Source organism: Pithys albifrons, chromosome 14 (assembly GCF_047495875.1).
Source record: "Pithys albifrons albifrons isolate INPA30051 chromosome 14, PitAlb_v1, whole genome shotgun sequence".
Taxonomy (NCBI): Eukaryota; Metazoa; Chordata; class Aves; order Passeriformes; family Thamnophilidae; genus Pithys; species Pithys albifrons.
Genome location: NC_092471.1, coordinates 17,023,012 through 17,040,050, shown reverse-complemented (window position 1 = coordinate 17,040,050; position 17,039 = coordinate 17,023,012). Strand labels below are relative to the sequence as shown.

Sequence of the window (17,039 nt, the reverse complement as noted above, 5' to 3'; positions counted from 1 at the left end):
GTCCAAGACCTGACCGTAAAATCTGGGTTTGAAAAGACTTAAAATAAATCCCCCGTTGCCCTGGTCTTGCTATTTAAAGGGGATTATCTAACGGGTTTAGGAGCACACAGAGGAATAGCAGGACAACCTGCGCACCTCAATCCCCTCCAAGGACCTCAGTAAAACCCCCTGCACCTCACTTGCAGGGGCTGTTAGGACGCCCTCTAGTTTTCACTCAGAAGTGCACCAGATGCCGACGGAAGTCCAAGGCTCCGGCTGGATGTGTGGGGTTCATTGACAGCCCCAAAGCAGCACACACTCCTTTTCCAGAGACGGTCCCATCCTCACTGGGGACTGTCCTGTGGCCGCAGTGGAGGGTATTGGTGTTGTCCCACAGCTGCCACCACCGCCTTACAGAGCTGAGCCTCAACACCTCCATGAGACGGAAACCCAGCTGTGCCCAGTGAGACATTCCTCCTGTACTGCGGAAGAAGGAAGGGGGATGTTTGGAGTGATGACATTTGTCTTTCCAAGCCGCAGTTAGGTGTGATGGAGACCTGATGTCCTTGGGAGCGGCTGAGCACCTGCCTGCCCATAGGAGGTGGTGAATGCATTCCTTACCCTGCTTTCCTTGCCTGCAGAGCTTTACTCATTTAACTGCCTTTATCCCAACCCACGAGTTTTCTCACTTTTACTGTTCTGATTCTCTCCCCCATCCCACTGAAAGGGGACTATGTGGATGGATGTGGGGGGCTCAGTTGCCAGCTGGGGTTAAAGCAGAACACCCTTTGTGGGAAGAAGCCACCCTGTGCTGTTAAGACAGTGAGGGTTTTTTAATAAATACCTTTTTTTTTTGCACAGAAATATACCAAGTTTTACAGAATACAAACTGCAGGGATAATGACTGAGCATCAAAGATAGAGGAGGCAGAGTGCCCTGCTGTCTCCCTCCAGTCTTTTCCAGGCTCTGGTCTCCCCATAACCTCGATTTGCTAAGGTTGGGGAGGGCACAGACAGGGTGCCAGCATGTCCTGCCCCAGGAACAACCACGCTGGGCAAGCCTCAGTTCTGGGCTGAGGGCACCTGCTGCAAGAGCATCGCTGGGACTGTGCAGGATGCAGGCCACCTATGGATGGACAATAGCCTTTTGGTGCTGGTGGAGAGACTGGTGCTGGGGTGAACACCAAGTGGTGGCAGTGCTGGGAGTTTCTGGGGAGTTGGTGAGCACAACCCCCACTTTAACCCATCAGACATGACTGAGAAAAGACAGCCTTGTTGCTTGGATCCCAAAGGGAGCTGCTCAGGGAAAAGGGATCCCCTAGACCCACAGCAAAGCACACGGCTCTGCCTTGCCCTGGCTCCACAATCACCCAGTCAGGGTTTGGTCCTGCTCCTGAATAGCATGGCCAGATTGAGGCATGGTCACATGGCTCCCACCCCTTTCAGCAAGCCCCCAACATCACAGCCCTGGCCACCAAGCACTCTGCCCACCAGAGAGGCCAGGAGAGTGGAGTCTCATATTCCCCTTTACCTGCTCTGGAGAAGAACCCCAAAGAGACGATCAGGCAGGGTGGAATGGTCTGGGGTAGGGAGAGGGGAGGTTTGGCCTGTCCACAGGCTCCCTGTGCCAGAATCCCACTTCTAGGGCAGACTCCAGGCAGGTCATGCTCCAGAAGAGCATCCTCCCCACTTAAAGCCATGGGACCATGTTTGGCTCAGGTCCAGCTCTGCTCCAGTCAGACCTCCAGCTGCTGAGCACCCCCAAGGGGGAAAGCAGAGAGCATCAGGAAAAGACGCTGCTACTCCAAAATCACTTACCTCAGGTACAAGACCACCATGAGCCTTTCCCCCCTTTCAAAGGGATCTAGGAGAGCACCTTCCTGACTGCTCCTCCCTGGTCTCCAGACAGCAAATATTGCTAAAGCCACCACAGTATGGACCAGGCTCCCCTCTCCCACATGACAAGTGCACACTGGGGAAGCACCAACTCTCCAAACACAGAGCATGGACACCAGCTGTGGGGATGGACAGAAATTTGCCACATCAATCCTGCATCTTCAACTCCTAATCAGAGCCCCAAGCAGGAGAACAGGGCCCAGTGGGGACATGAGGGGAGGCTGAGCAGCAGCCCAGGGAGGCAGCGAGGCTGTTCCAATCATGGGAAATGTTATGTCTACTCGAGAGGGAAGTGAGGGAATCAAATGTACCATGAGGAGACCCCTGCACTGAGCCAGGAACAAGCTGCTGCTCTGCTCTGGCTGCTACAGCACTTATGTGAGTGGGGAGTGAGGGGCAAGAGATGGCTGGCTGGCTCCAGAGCCACCCCCACAGCCCTGCCTCACCCCACCTGGGGACAGCTATTTTTGGTTACAAGGGTAAGGCTATTGTGTGATGGCACCAGCTTGTACAGGTGAGATGGGGGCCCAACGGACACCAGAATGGGGTCCTAGGCACGGTGAAGGGAGAGTGGGTGGGTGAGTGTGAGTGTGTGAGGAGGCAGGAGGGAGGCAGACCACTATTTGCCCACAGCAGGGGCAGTGGCCACGATCTCTTCATATTTGGGTGGTGGGTCATTGTAGGAGACACTGGTCTCTTCGCCACTGCTGCTCTCCGGGTGGCCCGTCACCTCCTCATAGGAAGGTGGAGGGGTGGCACTGGACAGTCTGGAGAGGACGGAGACTGAGTGCTCTGGTGGGCAGAGGGTGTTGTCTTGCTGCGGGGTGCCACCAGCTCTGCCATCTCCAGCCCCCCGGCTGCTCACTTCCCGCTGGTACTGCGTTTCCCCTTGGCTCTGGGACCGCTCCCGGTACACCATGACCCTGGGCAGGCTGCGTCCCGTCCGGCTGGCCAAGTAACGGTTCTGCGCGTACGAAGGGCGGTGGCGGGTGGCCTTTTGAAGCTGGCACCGCCAGATGATGAAGAGGGCGATGACTATCAGAAGAGCCACTCCCAAGAGGGGCACCACCACATACATGGCGTCAGAGTGCTCCGTGCTGTGCCCAGGGTCCTTGACAGAGTAGACAGAATTGGTGTAGCCCTTCCAAAACTCCATCTGTGGAGGGAGCAGAGAAACAACCATCATGTGCTGCAGGTGAGAGAAGCACACCCTGACCACCACCAGCAATAATCACTGCCTTCCCTACACCCACAAAAGGGGCAGGTTTTCAGATTTACCCCATCACTTTCACCTGAGACACTGTGGGAACCAACACCAAAGATCATGGGAACATCCCTCAACAGCCTCCACACCGAGCAGGGAGAAATTTAGCTCACACCAACTGCAGCCTGGAGTGTCAGGGATAACAGCACAATTTCTCAGCTGCTGTGGGAGAGCCAGCTCAACCTGCAGCTGTGAGCAGGGTGTTATGGCACAACCAAGGCAATGGCCTTGGAAGGGAAAGCCATGATGGAAAGTGAAGCCACAGCATGCTGCCTGCAGACAGAAGAGGACAAAGAGAACAGGAGAGGCTGTTCCCCCTGGGCTTTCCTTGTCTGTCTCCAGCTTGCTGAGGTGTGAGCCCTCACACTGAGGAGCAGGACAGGACAAACTCACCGTCTTCTCCTTGTTCTCAAACACCTCCTTGACCTCCTCATAGCTGCAGACCTCCTCGATGCACTCCCGCTCGATGGTGCCCTGACGGATCTCCTCTAGGAAGCCATTGGCTCTGGGAAAACGTTTCAGGACCGAGTGGGCATTCCTGGCCCCCAAGAACACTGCAACACACAAGGCAGAGATATGCTGAGCAGGAACAACCCCACACCTGGCTTCTGCCCAGTCAGGCTTTCCCACCTTGCGTCCTGGTGCTACTGGCATTCCCAACACCAAAAGCCAAGGGCTACAAATCAGGTGGCACAGCAGAGTGCCCACTGTGGGAGAGCACACCCAAAGGGGCACAAGGTTTTTGGGATCTGCCTAGAGATGTATGGCACCAGGAGCCCTTCCATCAGGGCTGAGATGTTAGAGACATGGGAAGCGACAACTGCAGCTACACACTGCAACTGAAGAAGAGACAGAAATCTCAAATAATTGTTTTCAGCCTTGTACCCCTGATGAATTTCACCTTTCTGCCTCTTTGCTGCAGGGCAAGGGAGATCCCACCAGGTGAGCAAGACCCTGCAGAGCTGGGATGGAGAGCCAGGGCTCTGCCAAGGCAAGAGAGGGACACACAGCATACACTGCATGGCAGCCTGCTGGGAGCTCCTGTCCCTGGTGCCAGCTGCTGAGGGGGCATGGAAGCTCGGGGGCTTCAAGGACTCTGTTCAGGTCCTACAGAAACCACTCTGTCTTCTCCCAGGCCAACAAGGGCAAACATCCCCAACACACGGGGAGAGCACAGGGTGTCATGACTTGGGTACTGCAAGGGGACTGTGCAACCTCTCCTCACAAGGCATATTCTCATTCCTATTGTGTTTTGTGCAAAGGCCTCACAAACTTTCCTCTGCTCCCAAAGCCTGGGAGACTCCTAAGGAGTTCTCACAGAACATGCAGTCAGGAAGCCACAGTGAGCAGGAACAGCACCTTCCTGCCTGCAAGAGGGACATAAGAGCCTCTCCCCCCACATTCTGCAGGAATTCTGCACCTCCATGGAGTGCAGGAGGAAAGCACCTCTCAGGATCTGCAGCAACACAGGAGGCAAACAAGCTGTTACCCAGAAAGCAGAAACTTAACACAAAACATGATCCTTCCAGGATCCAAACATCCCATGCATATGTTTCATGAGTGAGTGTTTCCACAATGCAGCTCAACACACTTGGCTGTAGGCTGACTCCATCTCTTCCCACCAAGCCACAATATCATGCTGCTTCCCTTGAGGAAGGGGAATCGGTTCAGCTGGCTGATCCACAGGAACCTATTTACCTTCTTCACCCTCAGGCTCAGTCTTCCATTGGATCAAGAAGGTGAACCAATTCACAGAGCAGCAGCATCCAAGATGCAGGACAAGGAGGCAGGAGGACACATGGAGTCTCCCATGTGACCAGCTTGGTGCTAACACGGAAATACTCCTTCAACAAGGAGCGTGGTGAAGATGAACGTAACAGTCAGTGGAAAGCTACCAACTTCTTTCACTAGGAGCCTCTAGCCAGGGAAAAGGCAGGTTTCCTTCTGCTTTACCTTCCATGTATCCTGCTCCTAAAACAATACAGCAAGGTATTTTTGAGAGTATTTCTATCGACAGGGACAAGATCATAGTGTGAGAAGTAACTACTACTGCACTACACCATCCCGGGCTTGGAGGCACTGTGCTCCTTTTGTGCTGTGTAGGTGCACTTTCCCCTCGTGATTTATTAATGCCTTGCTTCAGTGAGAGAGTTTGCAGAAGGCTGAACCACTGAGGTGTGAATGAAGAGCAGCATGAATGATGTGAGTCACAGATCTTCCCTCAGAATTTACTTTATTATGCAAACCTTTTTTTTTTACAAGGATAACCGAAAAAGCATTTTCAAGAGGCACAGAGGGCATCTTGCAGAAGGGCAGGGATCAGCTTGCCTTGGCTTTCACAGTTGAGGAAGGTTATCCTGGTTGGAGAGGGAGCAGGCTGGCAGGCCTACCTTCTCTTGAAACTTTCCAGAAGATGAAATTTTACAAATAAACCATCCACGCTGCAAATGTCCCATCCTTTGTTGGAGAAGTCTGGCTTCATCTCCTTTGCCTCCCACCTCGATCAGGCTGCAGTATCAACTCTCCCCTCCTCAGCACTTCAGACTGAGGCTCTTTCCAATCTCCTCGGCACATCTTGGAGCAACAAGCTTGGCTGCAGATCTCACTGTCAGGGTTTTCCATCCCTGCAGACACCAGTCACTTGACCCCTTCCCTGCTCTGCTGTGCTGATCTGGCCACTATGGTGGGAAATAAAAACAGACACACAGGCAGGCAAGTATAATGAGCAGTGTCCCAGCTGCAAGAGTTGTGTGTCTCTCCCCACATGCAATTTCCTAGAAACGGCAAGGGAGCAGAAACTAAGTCACTGCTGCCTCCTCTCTGTTACATGGAAAGTGCAAAGAGCTCCCATGTGCCTGGGGACCAGAGCAGGAAAACCACTGGCCTTCAAGAAACAAGAGCCTCTCATCTCTAACTGACAAGAAGAGCGGAGAACTGAGCAGATCCTGTCCCCAAACCCCAGGGCTGAGGGGATTTCTCAAGGCCCAGCAGCCTCAGTACTGACCCCCTGTGCCTCTCCAAGTCTCCCCACACCAGTTAGAGAACCGGTGCTCAGGAAGGTTCAGAGTTTTAGGCAGGGGAAGCAGGAGCAAGGGCTGGGTTCACTTCATCCCTGCTGTTTTCTCTGGGGTGCTGATGGCCCCTGGTGGACACCACCCCACATCTTGGCTGCCCAGCTTAGGGGACACTCCAGGGCTGCTTCTTTGGAGAAGGACACACAGCTGTGCCTGCAGAGGGACAGATGGGCTGCTCGCTGCTGGAGAGTGTGTGATGGTGAACACGCTCATCACCACATCCCCCTCCTGCACATCAGGTCACCATCAAGGGGACTGCTGGGCAGCAGACACTGCCACCACAGGGGACACCTTCCACAACTACGAAATGCTGGTAAGCCAGCATCTGAGCTGTGGGAGGAAGAAAAAGCAGCAGTGGAGGAAGGCAGGGACCCAGCTGGACACCTTCCTCATTAACTGGAGATTAAAGCAGCCTTTTAAAAACACTGCCTGAAGATCTCTGCTCCCTCCCCGACCCAGCACAGCACAGATAATGAAAGAAGGCATACCTGTCATCCCTGGGGTCCTTCTCCTCCCCAGCATGGACACCGCCTCCAACTTCACAGCTGGCTCTGGCGACACTCCAAACAAATCCTGAGATCCCAGATAGATCTCTGTGTCTCTCCATTCACTACTGTTGTGCTCCTTAAGCTCCCAGCACGTCGCTGCACGCAGCCTCCGCACAGGCTGCCCAGAAGAGCGAGGAGGGAGGGTTGAGCCCAGCTCTGAACAGACCACACACCATCCTCCACCCTGTACCCTCGCCAGCCTCAGCCCCGTTGACTGGGCACTCCTTTGGGTGTGCCACGGGGAGCTCCCAGTGGGGCCGAGCTCAGCAGCTGCCTATCCACAGGCACACAGAGCCCCAGTGCCACCAACCACACATGCCCCAGGGCAGTGTGGCCCCTGGGGTGGGCACTGGTGGGGTGCCAGTCGTGGGCCACAAGGAGCACCGTGGTGGGAGATGTCAGCGCAGACCAGCAGCCCCTGCGGAGGGGCTGGTCAGCCCAAAGAGCCTCTGGGAGGCCCATCCTGCATGGCAAGCATCACACAAAGAAAGAAATGCTGTGGCCTCTGGGTAGTCCCAGAGAGGTCAGACCTTCAGCACCTCCTCTTGACTCCCACCTTGCAGAAGGGAGAGAAAAGCACAAGTCAGGCCAGACCTCAGACCTCACACAGGCTAACAGCTGATGGCATCAGCTCCCCATAGAGCATAACGCCCCCCAGAAAGCACAGACAGCCCTCCCTTGAGAGATGGCTGCCAAACATCCTCCTTCTCTCTTCCAGCACACCACCACCTCTCCATCTTGCCTGGGGAGCACTTACTTGCCATGCTGCCTCAGTCGGCCACGGGAGGGCTCCTGCCTACCTGCAGGGAAGAAAACAGGAGAGTCACTGACAGCTTAAATCACTCTCTGAAGCCCAAGACCTCCATTGCCCAGAATCAGGGTCATGCAGAAAGCAGGGTGCTAACTGGTGGGCACAGGACAGATCCCAGCCAAGCAATGCCTCTGCAGAGAGCCAAGGAATCCAGCTGCCTCCCCACTCTTTGCACGGCTGGAGGGGCTTGGGGACCCTCAGCTCCCGAAGTGCTGGGGCAGGTCCCAGTCGAGGGAAGATGAGGGCCCTGCCCAAGAAACCCAATGCAGACAAGCAAAGTAGGAAGGGGAGAATTGGACAAAGAAGACCGCATTTCTCATCACCAGACAAGACGACCTGTGTGTCAGAAGCTGTGGGAAGCAGCTCAGTGCTCTTCCCTTCCACAAGAGATTGACGGGTACAGGTAAAGCAGTCATCCTGTTTTAGAGCAACTTCACAGCCGTGCCAGTTCTCACTTCTGCAACTCCTACCCACAATCTGCAATAAACGGAGCCATACAGTTTGCTCCACTGCCAAAAAGCTGACTACATAGCAGAAAAGAAAAGGACATGCACCTCCTAAAGGTTGTTGGGCGAAGCTAAGGGCAGCAGCAAGAGTGACAGAGCTCCCTGCACAGCACCTGCTCCCAGGACAGCAGGTATCCAGCTGGAAAAGCACCTTTTGTGCTTAAAGAACAAAGCTATAGTAAACAAAGCCCCATAAGAGTGAAGCAAAGCTCTGCAGAAGCACAGGATGTCCTTCTCTGCTTGCAGGAGTTTCATGCACTTGTTTTTCATGCTTTGTCTTCTCCCTGTGCTTGATTCCCCACGGATCAGACCACTCTGGGCTAACTCTCACTTTGTGTGACATCTTGCTGTGGCAAAGCCACAACTCTGTCAGGAGACAGAGGGGACAGGACTACCCAGCTCCTACAGTGATCTACTGCAGATGAAGGAGCAAACACAGTTCAAAGCAGCAGGAACCAAACCACATGCTAGCCTCAGGTCCAGGACTTCAGATACTCAGTTATTCCAAAAGCGCTTGGATCCGCTCAGCTGGAGCGAAGTCAGGGACAGCACAGAGATGTTCAGGGGGTCAGCAGGGCTGGAAACACAGCTGTTCTTCCACATAAAAGGCAGGCACCCAGACACACAGAGGAGCTGGTGCCACACACCATCACGGCAGGCACCACCACACCTCACAACAGTCACCATCCAGTAAATCAAGCACCTCTCCCTGCCAGCATCAGGTTTCCCGTGGTTTCCAAGGTTCCTACACCATAAGAGGCAAGAGGGCAGGCAAGCCTGGATCTGTCTGCAGAGGGAGAAAGCAGCATCCTCCCAACAGTTTGCAAAGCTCAGATTGCAAACCCCAGTCTGGAGTTGAAGCAAGAACAAGGGAGGGAAAGCAGCAGAGCACCAGAACTACTCAGGTGAGGTCTGCTGTCTCCTGTGCCCCACAGCCCAACCCTGCTTTCCTGAGCCCTTCTGGGGCATGTGAGAGGCCTCCAGATCCACACATTCTCCCCACTGCCCTCTGGATCCATGCACTCCCCCACAGCCTTCCAGATCCATGCATTCCCTGACAGGCTGTGTCTGCTCTGATCAGGGACTAGCTGACCTGCTTTTGTTGTCATCAGTTTTTAGGAAGAGACCCAAACTCCCAGGATAAAAGAAAGCACAGCATGGAGAACTTGCCACAGTTCCCACACAAATCCTCTCTATCACTCATTGTTACAGGCATTTCCCCACTTTGATGGACAGGAGTACAGAGACACAGAAATAAGGACTGGATTTGTCAGGATCCCCAGCTTCATAACCCACATCATTCATCAGACAACAAATTTAATGTTCTTTAATTTAATTTACAGTCTTTCGGTTTTTTCCAAGTATCTGTGTCAATGCTTCCAATGTCAGAGGTGGTTTATTCCAGTGCAAACAATAAGGCAGGTCCACACAAACCTAGAAGCACGAGCGATGCCGTTGAGAAAGGCAGACATCCCAGACACTTATTTTTATTTCCACGTGCAAATTCCTTAACCACTTCCCCGGGCTCCTGTGAGCAGGAAAAGCTGGAGCACCACACACGCTGACGCCAAGGGGAGCAGCATCCCTCCCGCCCCCACACAGCCACGCAGGCTGAGAGAAGCCTGAAGCTGGAGGTTGACCCAGCAGACGCCCACCCATTCCCGGTCCCCCCCCCCTCTTCGGCTTCCCATCCTCTATAAATACCCCATCGATAGGAGGTTGCCAAGGCAACCGTGAAGAGGCGCGAGGGATGCAGCCGTGGGAGTGAGGATGCTGCAGTCGCACATTTGTGTCTCCCCCAGGCTCCCCCATCTCCGCCCCCGCTCCCGTCACCGACGCCAAAGGAGGAAATCGTGCTGGGAAAACACGGTGCACGCGTGGTGTCGGTTCCTGAGCGAGCCTGGGGGTCCACACTAGGAAATGGCACCTTCTTGCCAGGCTGGGGGGGCACAGGTGCGGGGCAGGGGGACCCACAGCCCCCAGTGACGCGCCGCGGCACGCAGGGAGGATGCTGACTCTGCCGGCATCACGTACCGCGGTGCCAGCGGCTCAGCTGGACCCAGCACTGGGGCTTTCCGTGCTGAGATCCGCCGTGAGAAGAGGCTACACCAACTACGCTAGACAGGGACCGTGGGATCCCCACGGAAAGCCTCACCCTCCCAAAACAGCCCCCAGGTCCCATCGCACTCCCCGCGCCGCTCCTCACGCTGCCACGGCCGCTCCGTGCCCAAACCCAACTCCACATTATTCCCGTCTCCCACAGCCACCCCACGGCAGAGACCCCCAGCTCACCTGCCACCCCACAACAAGGACCCCCAGCTCACCCGCCGAGCTTCGCGGGGGCTCTCCAGTCCCCCTCAGCTTCCAGAGCTACCCCAAGGCGGGGACCCTCAGCTCACCTGTCACCCCACGGCAGGGGCCCCCCACCTCACCTGTCACCCCACAGCAGGGATCTCCCACCTCACCTGTCACCCCACAGGTGAGGCCCCCATCTCACCTGCCAGGCTGTGTGAGGGCCTTCTATTCCCGGGCCCCACCACACACCCCCCCGGCCCACCGACACGTCCCCCCCGCCTCCGCCGCCCTGCTCTTCTCCGAGTGCCCAAAGACCCCGCGCCAGCCTCAGGCCCTTCCGTGCAGCCCCGGTCCCGCAGCCCCGGAGCCCCCGCCCGCGGCCCCGCCGGTACCTCATGGCGGCCCCGCGCCCGCCGCAGCCGCTCCCTCCCGCCGCCGGGCAGGGGCGCCCAGGCCCCGCCCCCGACACGCCCCTCCCCGTCCCTCGGCCAATCGCGCCCCTCCGCCACCCGCGCGCTCCGCCTTCCTCCTGCAATAGGAACGCGGGGCGGGGAGTGGGCGGGGACACGCCCCCTCCCTCAGCCAATCAGGATGTGTTGTGGCGCCGCGGTGGCCGCTGGGAGTTGTAGTCCTGCGCGGTTCCCGCGCAGCCCCGGGCGCGGCCCCGGGGACGGGCGGAGACCCCCGGGCGGGGTCTGTGCCCGCTCCGCCCGCAGCGGTGCCTGCCTGTCCCTGCCTGTCCCTGCCTGCCGCCTCACGCCGGCCTGCCGGAGCCGGGGCTGCCAGCCTGCGGCGGGCGATCCGCTGTCACGTCCCCAGCCTCCTCCTCCTCCTCCTCCTCCTCTTCTTCTTCCTCCTCCTCGCTGCCCGAGTCCTCATAAAAGCAGAGGGTGGCCTGCACCGGGAAGTTCTGCAGCAGCTTCTCCCCCACGCCGTACAGGTGGTCAAAGGCCTTGGACTTGGGCCAGAGGAGCCTGTGCGGGGACAGCCGCGGTGAGCCCCGCGCCCGCCGCCCCCGCGGCCCCGGCACCGCCCGCCCGGCGCTCCTACCTGACCGGGTGTCGGAAGAACGACAGCGCCTTGTCGGGGCCACCATCCCTCGCTGCGTCCCGAGCCTGAGGAGACACAGCCGGGTGGTCCCTGTCCGGGGGGTCCTGCTCCCCCTACCCAGCTGGCACCAGGGGCAGGGCTGTGCCCCGCACACCGGCAGGTCCCCCTTTCTCCGCCCCGGAGCTGAGGCGCTCACACCCCCGCAAAGGGAGCTGGCACCCACCTCCCGCAGCCCCGACAGGCTCTGTGCCAGGGTAATCTGCCCCTCGTGCCCAGGCATCCCGCTAACCCCCTGAGGAATGCCCGCCCGGGCTGGGAACAGGCGGCCCCTCCAGCTGCTGGGGGCTGTGCTGGCCGCGGTGCCCCCGGGGATCAGCCTGGCCCTGCCCAGACATGCGGGCACAGCGGGGATGCTCCAGGGGAGGCGGGCGCGGTGCCACCATGCGACAGCGCCGGGGATGGGCGACTCTGAGGGGAAGGACCCGGGGGGAACCACACTGGGGCGAGAGGTTGGTTTTCTGCCAAACAGGGACCCCAACCTGCGGGACATTGGGACAGACACATTAGAACGGGTCAAACTCACAGGGTCCGTCTGCTCCCGCCGCGTCCCGGGTCCCTCCTGGGCTGGGGGCAGCCACGGTCTCCAGAGAGGAAGGGGTCTAGGTGACAGAGCAGGTTCAGCACGACAGCCACCCACCCTGGCCCGCTCCCCTTTGCCTTGCTCCCCCCACCACAACCCCAGAGTCTCACCCACCCACCCACCCGCTCAGCCCCTGCCCGGGGGTGCCAGCACCCTCTGGCTCACCCGTGGCCACTGGAATCAGAGGGGGGCCCCACCAGAGCAGCCTTCACCCAAACCCAGCGGGAGCCCTCCCCATCCCACCTTCCCCATCCCACCTTCCACGTGCCCCCTGCCCTCCCCACCGCTCCGGACAGCGCAGCACCCAGTACCTTCCCCCTTGCTCCAGCCCCAGGGCTGGGCAAGCACTGAGCACAGGCACCCGGAGCCCGGGGGGAGGAAGGCAACAGGCAGCAGCTTGCATGGTGGCAGGCGACACTGTCCCTTCTGGCGCTGCAGACCCTTGCTGAGGACACATTTATAGCCCTGCCTCAGCCGTGGCTCACAAATTCTTTGGGGCAGGGAAGCAAAGGGCCGGGGATGTGGGGACAGCAGTCCCCGCAGTGTGAAATTTGTCCCAGTTGTGTAAACAGAGAGCTGGGGGGGCTGAGGGTGGCAGGGCTGCGATCTCTGGTGGAAAAGCAAAACACAGAAGGGGAAAAGTTAGACACCATTTGTGAGAAAATCCCCAGGGGGGGAACAAGGGAAGGCAGAGACAATTAACAAGGATGATTAAGTGTTCTTTGTAGCCATTTACATAAGGGAGGGGGGATATGGGGAGGGATGGGGAGTGTTGGAGCGGTATGATGGGCATGAGATGGGGATGGCACAATGGGCATGGGATGGGAATGGTGCAATGGGAATGGAATGGGGCAGCACAATGGGAATGGGATGGGGCAGTGCAATGGGAATGGGATGGGGCAGTGCAATGGGAATTGGATGGGACTGCATGCTGGTGGCATGCCATGGGTGCAATGTGGTGGGCTTGTGACAGGGACAGGACAAAGGGCATGATGAGGACAGTGAGTAAGTAATGAGGACAGTGTAATGGACTGCAGTAGTACCAAGCAAAGAGCAACCAGGAGGCAGGTGATGGGATAATCCAGAGAGGACAGAGAGGGAAGACAGGGGGCAGGCCTGGACCTTCAGCACAGGCAGGGCAATGGTCCTGCTTAGGTATCCATGGCCCACTGTCCCATGAAGCTGCCAGGTCCCATTCCCACATTGCTGGCAGTAGGAAAAGCACACACTTGCCCTTTCTCCCTGCCCTCTCCTTTGGCTTTTTGAGACCACACCAGGAGGTACAAAAAAGCTTCACAATATGAGGGTGCAAGGCTGATGCCACCTACTCCACTGCCACCAGCACCTGCCACACATCCCCTCCCTGCCCACTGCTCCTGGCCAAGCACTCAGAGCAAAGTGCCAGTGGCAGATGGGTCACCTCCTGCTCCCAGGAGTGTTTCAGTTTGGGACAAGGAAAGAAAATAGCAAATGGTCCCTGCTGTAGCTCTGCTATCAGCTTCCAAACACCCCTGTCCAAACACTGGCCAGACTCTGCTCAGCTCTGAGCACAATTTGTCACCAGGGGCCCTCCCTGCCTTTCTCCATCTGTGGCAGCCGGTGAGCAGGAGGGGGCACGGGGCTAGCACAGCCCTCATTACCTTCTCCATTTGCTCCTCATTTGGGCCAGTAGTCTTACAACAACAAACCCCGGGGAGGACAAGCAGGGCCAGGAAGAGTGAACCAACAGCCCAGGCTTGCTCTGCAGGCATGGAGAGTTCAACCTGTTGGTGTTTCACTGCCCCTCTGATCCCAGCACGGGCAGTGCAGTCCAGAGCAGACACACAGATGGTGGCACACAGTCACCTGCCAGGCACTAAGGCAGTCCAGAAGGGTGACAGCAAGCCTCAGTCCCGAGCCAGTTAGGCAAATCTACCTTGATAATTCATAGACAACAAGCAAAACAAGGCGTCCCAGCTCCCCAATCCTTCCTGACACCAAAAGGGTTTAATTCTGATCTGCAATAAGCCTCTGATCCAGGCGGAGATTTGCAGGTGGATTTTGCAAAGCTGTAGCTAAACAACTTGCAGCCCCTGAGCTCCCAGGCTGGGCCCCGGCTGCTCACCCTGTCCTGACCAGCTGCCTCCAGTCCTGGGTAACTCCTGGCTGCAGCCACCCTCGGTCCCGCACTGCTCCTGCAGCACCTCCGTAAGTACCGCAGAACTCCGGCACCAACCCCCCCGGACTTTTTGCCAACTCCTTGAGCACCCCAGGTGTTTCTTGTCCAGCAATACCCCTGACAGGCATGGGAGGTCTTGGTTAGTGCACAGGAGAGGAGGCAGAAAGTTGGGAAACTTTGGTGCCAAGCGTTTGAGGTGGCAGCAGGGGGACAGGGAGTACAGTGGAGGCCCTGAGTGGTGGCAGCACACTCAGTTAGGAGCCTTCCTGGGTAACAAGGAAGCCACTGGCTGCAGTGCAGGGGCGGCATGGGCTTAGTCTGATTTCACAAAGGAGGAGGAATTTTGAAACAAAGCAGAGGAAAAACCAACCGACCCACTCCACTGCCTCTGCCAACCTCCACAGCTGCGTGCAGGGCTGTGGGCAGGAGATGGCACAGGCAGAAAGAACCCAGCATGAGCTGCACCCTAGTGTGCTCACCCCTCCATGGGGCAGTCACCCCCCTCAGCTGGGGTGCTCTCCTGCAAGCATCCCAAACATGATGCCAGCCTGCTTTGCCTTGATGTGATTCTGCCCTTGGTGGACCTCCAGGCTGTCCTGCAGATGCAGGTGTCACTGTCACGTGCATCCCTCTCCATCGCTGTCCCCAGCAGCACAGAAAGGCTGATATCCATGGTTCAACCTCAGGTGGGTGCATCCCATTGTCCCAGTGCAGCCTCAGCAGCTCGGGGTGGGTTGTGGGTGTGTCCAGATGCCTTGGTTAAGCCCCATGCAGATGGCAATGAGGTGCCATCCCCTTTCCTCGGCTGAAATCACCTCCGGCAGGTCCCAAATAACATGGTGCAGCCATAGCTTTTTGGCTTCCAAATTGAGATATCACAGGAGACAAGGGATCTCCAGGAAGGCAGTGGGCACTTTCCCCCCACCAGCAGCTGGCTCTCCATCTCTGCCCACAGCGTCAGTGCAGGGGAGGGCTTTGGCGTCCTTCCTGGGCAGCACCGCTCTGCCTCTGAAGCCTGGCTGGGGAGATAGCGGAGGTGAAAGGGCGCTTGGCGCTCCTCCACAGGCTTGGGTCAATCGTTAATCGGCGAGGGATTGCTTTCCACTCTTGCAGGTAACCTCCCGCGGCTCCCACCCTGCACAAAAGCAGCACCCCCGGGAGTGGGGCGGAGCTGCAGCGCTCCGAGCGGAGCTCCTCGCAGAGCGATGGGAACGTGAGCACACGGGAGGGAACCGGGTGAGAAGCCGCGAGCCCTGGGCAGGTGACAGCCGACCCCGACCATGGTGTCCATGGGGCTGCAGCTACTGGGCTATGCCGTGGCCTTCCTGGGCTACATCGGCACGCTGACGGCCACGTTGCTGCCCAGCTGGAAGGTCAGCTCCTACATCGGCTCCAGCATCGTGACAGCCGTGAGCTTCACCAAGGGGCTGTGGATGGAGTGTGCCACGTACAGCACGGGCATCACCCAGTGTGACATCTACAGCTCCCTGCTCAACCTGCCTGCCGACGTCCAGGCGGCCCAAGCCCTGATGGTGAGCTCCTGTGCCGTCTCCTCCCTCGCCTGCCTCCTCACCGTCGTGGGCATGAGGTGCACTGTCTTCAACCAGGGCTCACCGGGCAAGGACCGGGTGGCAGTGGCGGGCGGCGCAGTCTTCATCCTCGGGGGGCTGCTCTGCTTCATCCCACTGGTGTGGAACATCCATGTGGTGCTGCGGGATTTCCGCAACCCCGTGCTCCCTGACAGCATGAAGTTCGAACTCGGGGAGGCTCTTTACCTGGGCATCATCTCCTCTCTCCTCTCCCTCATCGGCGGTTTCATCCTCTGCACCTCCTGCCCTGCCCGGGACCCAGCAACCACCTACACCTATCAGCCCCAGCTGCTGGCGAGCAAAAGCCCCCAGCCCTCTGTCAGCCAGATGCAGAAGACCAAGAGTGAGGTCAACTCCTACAATCTGACGGGATATGTCTAGCAGCTGCAGGTGGAATCCAGGCTGGCATCTCTCCCCACTACCCCAGAGCACCTGGGCTAGCATCAGGGGAACGCAGTAAGAGGAGAGGACACAGCAGCATCGCCTGTGCTCAGCCCTCTCACATGCTTGGGGGGTTGACCACGCTCTCTCCCTGGTGATCCTGCGAACCGTGTGACTGCTTGAAGATCCCAGCTGGTGGCTTACATTCATGAAGGACCCTGAATCCGGCTTCTGTTTCCTACTCCATGCTGCCAACCCTCAGGCAGTCCCTGGCATAGCAGGACCCCAGCCTGCAGCCCCAATGACCTGGATTGAGGGGCGGGCTTGTGGCCCCCAGGACCAGCCTGCTGGCCGTGGAGGCATCACAGCAGGGTCAAGGGCATCATGGAGTCACTGCTGGGGAGGGTTGAGAGCTGGTTGCAAACCGATGTCGCAATAAATTTGTCCTTCTAGCCAGACTGTATCTGAGCTTTCTTCTGGCACGGAGGGGTCCTTGCAGCTCTGCCAGCAGGATGGATTGTGGTGCGGGTCATGCTTGCCCACCTGGTGCTCCTGGCCCTTGCTCTGTCCTGCCTCTCCCCACCCCCCAACTCAAGGATTTGCCACCCAGGAACCCAGGCAGATGGGAGCCCTGTAGGGGGAGGAGAGTCACTCCCCTGTGCAGTTTGTCCCTGGGCACCACTCTGGGAGGTTGCCATGTGCCACTGCTGTGAGGGTGCCAGCAGGGGGAAGAAGGGCTCCCCAGGGGCTAGTGGCAGGCAACACTTTCCCCCCAACCCCCAGCTCTTCTTGCTTCTAAGTGTGCAGGTGTGACTGGGATGGGGGTGCCCACAGGGGGATTCACTTCTA

The 17,039-nt window shown here is 58.0% G+C and overlaps 2 protein-coding genes across 4 annotated transcripts; one reads left to right on the top strand and one right to left on the bottom strand.

Annotated features, from left to right (window-relative positions):
* Window positions 1-811: 811 nt before the first annotated feature.
* Window positions 812-10,851, bottom strand: PRRG3 (proline rich and Gla domain 3). Of its 3 annotated transcripts, none has more exons than XM_071569107.1 (4): window positions 10,765-10,851; window positions 7,518-7,560; window positions 3,532-3,692; window positions 812-3,030 (listed from the first exon to the last, which is right to left on the bottom strand). In XM_071569107.1, the coding sequence occupies exons 2-4, from the start codon at window positions 7,522-7,524 to the stop codon at window positions 2,494-2,496; spliced, it is 705 nt and encodes a 234-aa protein (XP_071425208.1). In that variant the 5' UTR covers window positions 7,525-7,560; window positions 10,765-10,851; the 3' UTR covers window positions 812-2,493. The 3 variants fall into 3 exon arrangements, 1 of the variants encoding a protein (XP_071425208.1); XR_011699016.1 differs by lacking the exons at window positions 812-3,030; window positions 3,532-3,692 and adding exons at window positions 5,355-5,816; window positions 6,701-7,316; XR_011699015.1 differs by lacking the exons at window positions 812-3,030; window positions 3,532-3,692 and adding exons at window positions 5,355-5,816; window positions 6,701-6,878.
* A 3,032-nt stretch (window positions 10,852-13,883) lies between these two features.
* Window positions 13,884-16,642, top strand: CLDN2 (claudin 2). Its single transcript, XM_071569184.1, has 2 exons — window positions 13,884-14,249; window positions 15,334-16,642. The coding sequence occupies exon 2, from the start codon at window positions 15,501-15,503 to the stop codon at window positions 16,188-16,190; it is 690 nt and encodes a 229-aa protein (XP_071425285.1). The 5' UTR covers window positions 13,884-14,249; window positions 15,334-15,500; the 3' UTR covers window positions 16,191-16,642.
* The last annotated feature ends 397 nt before the right edge of the window (window positions 16,643-17,039 follow it).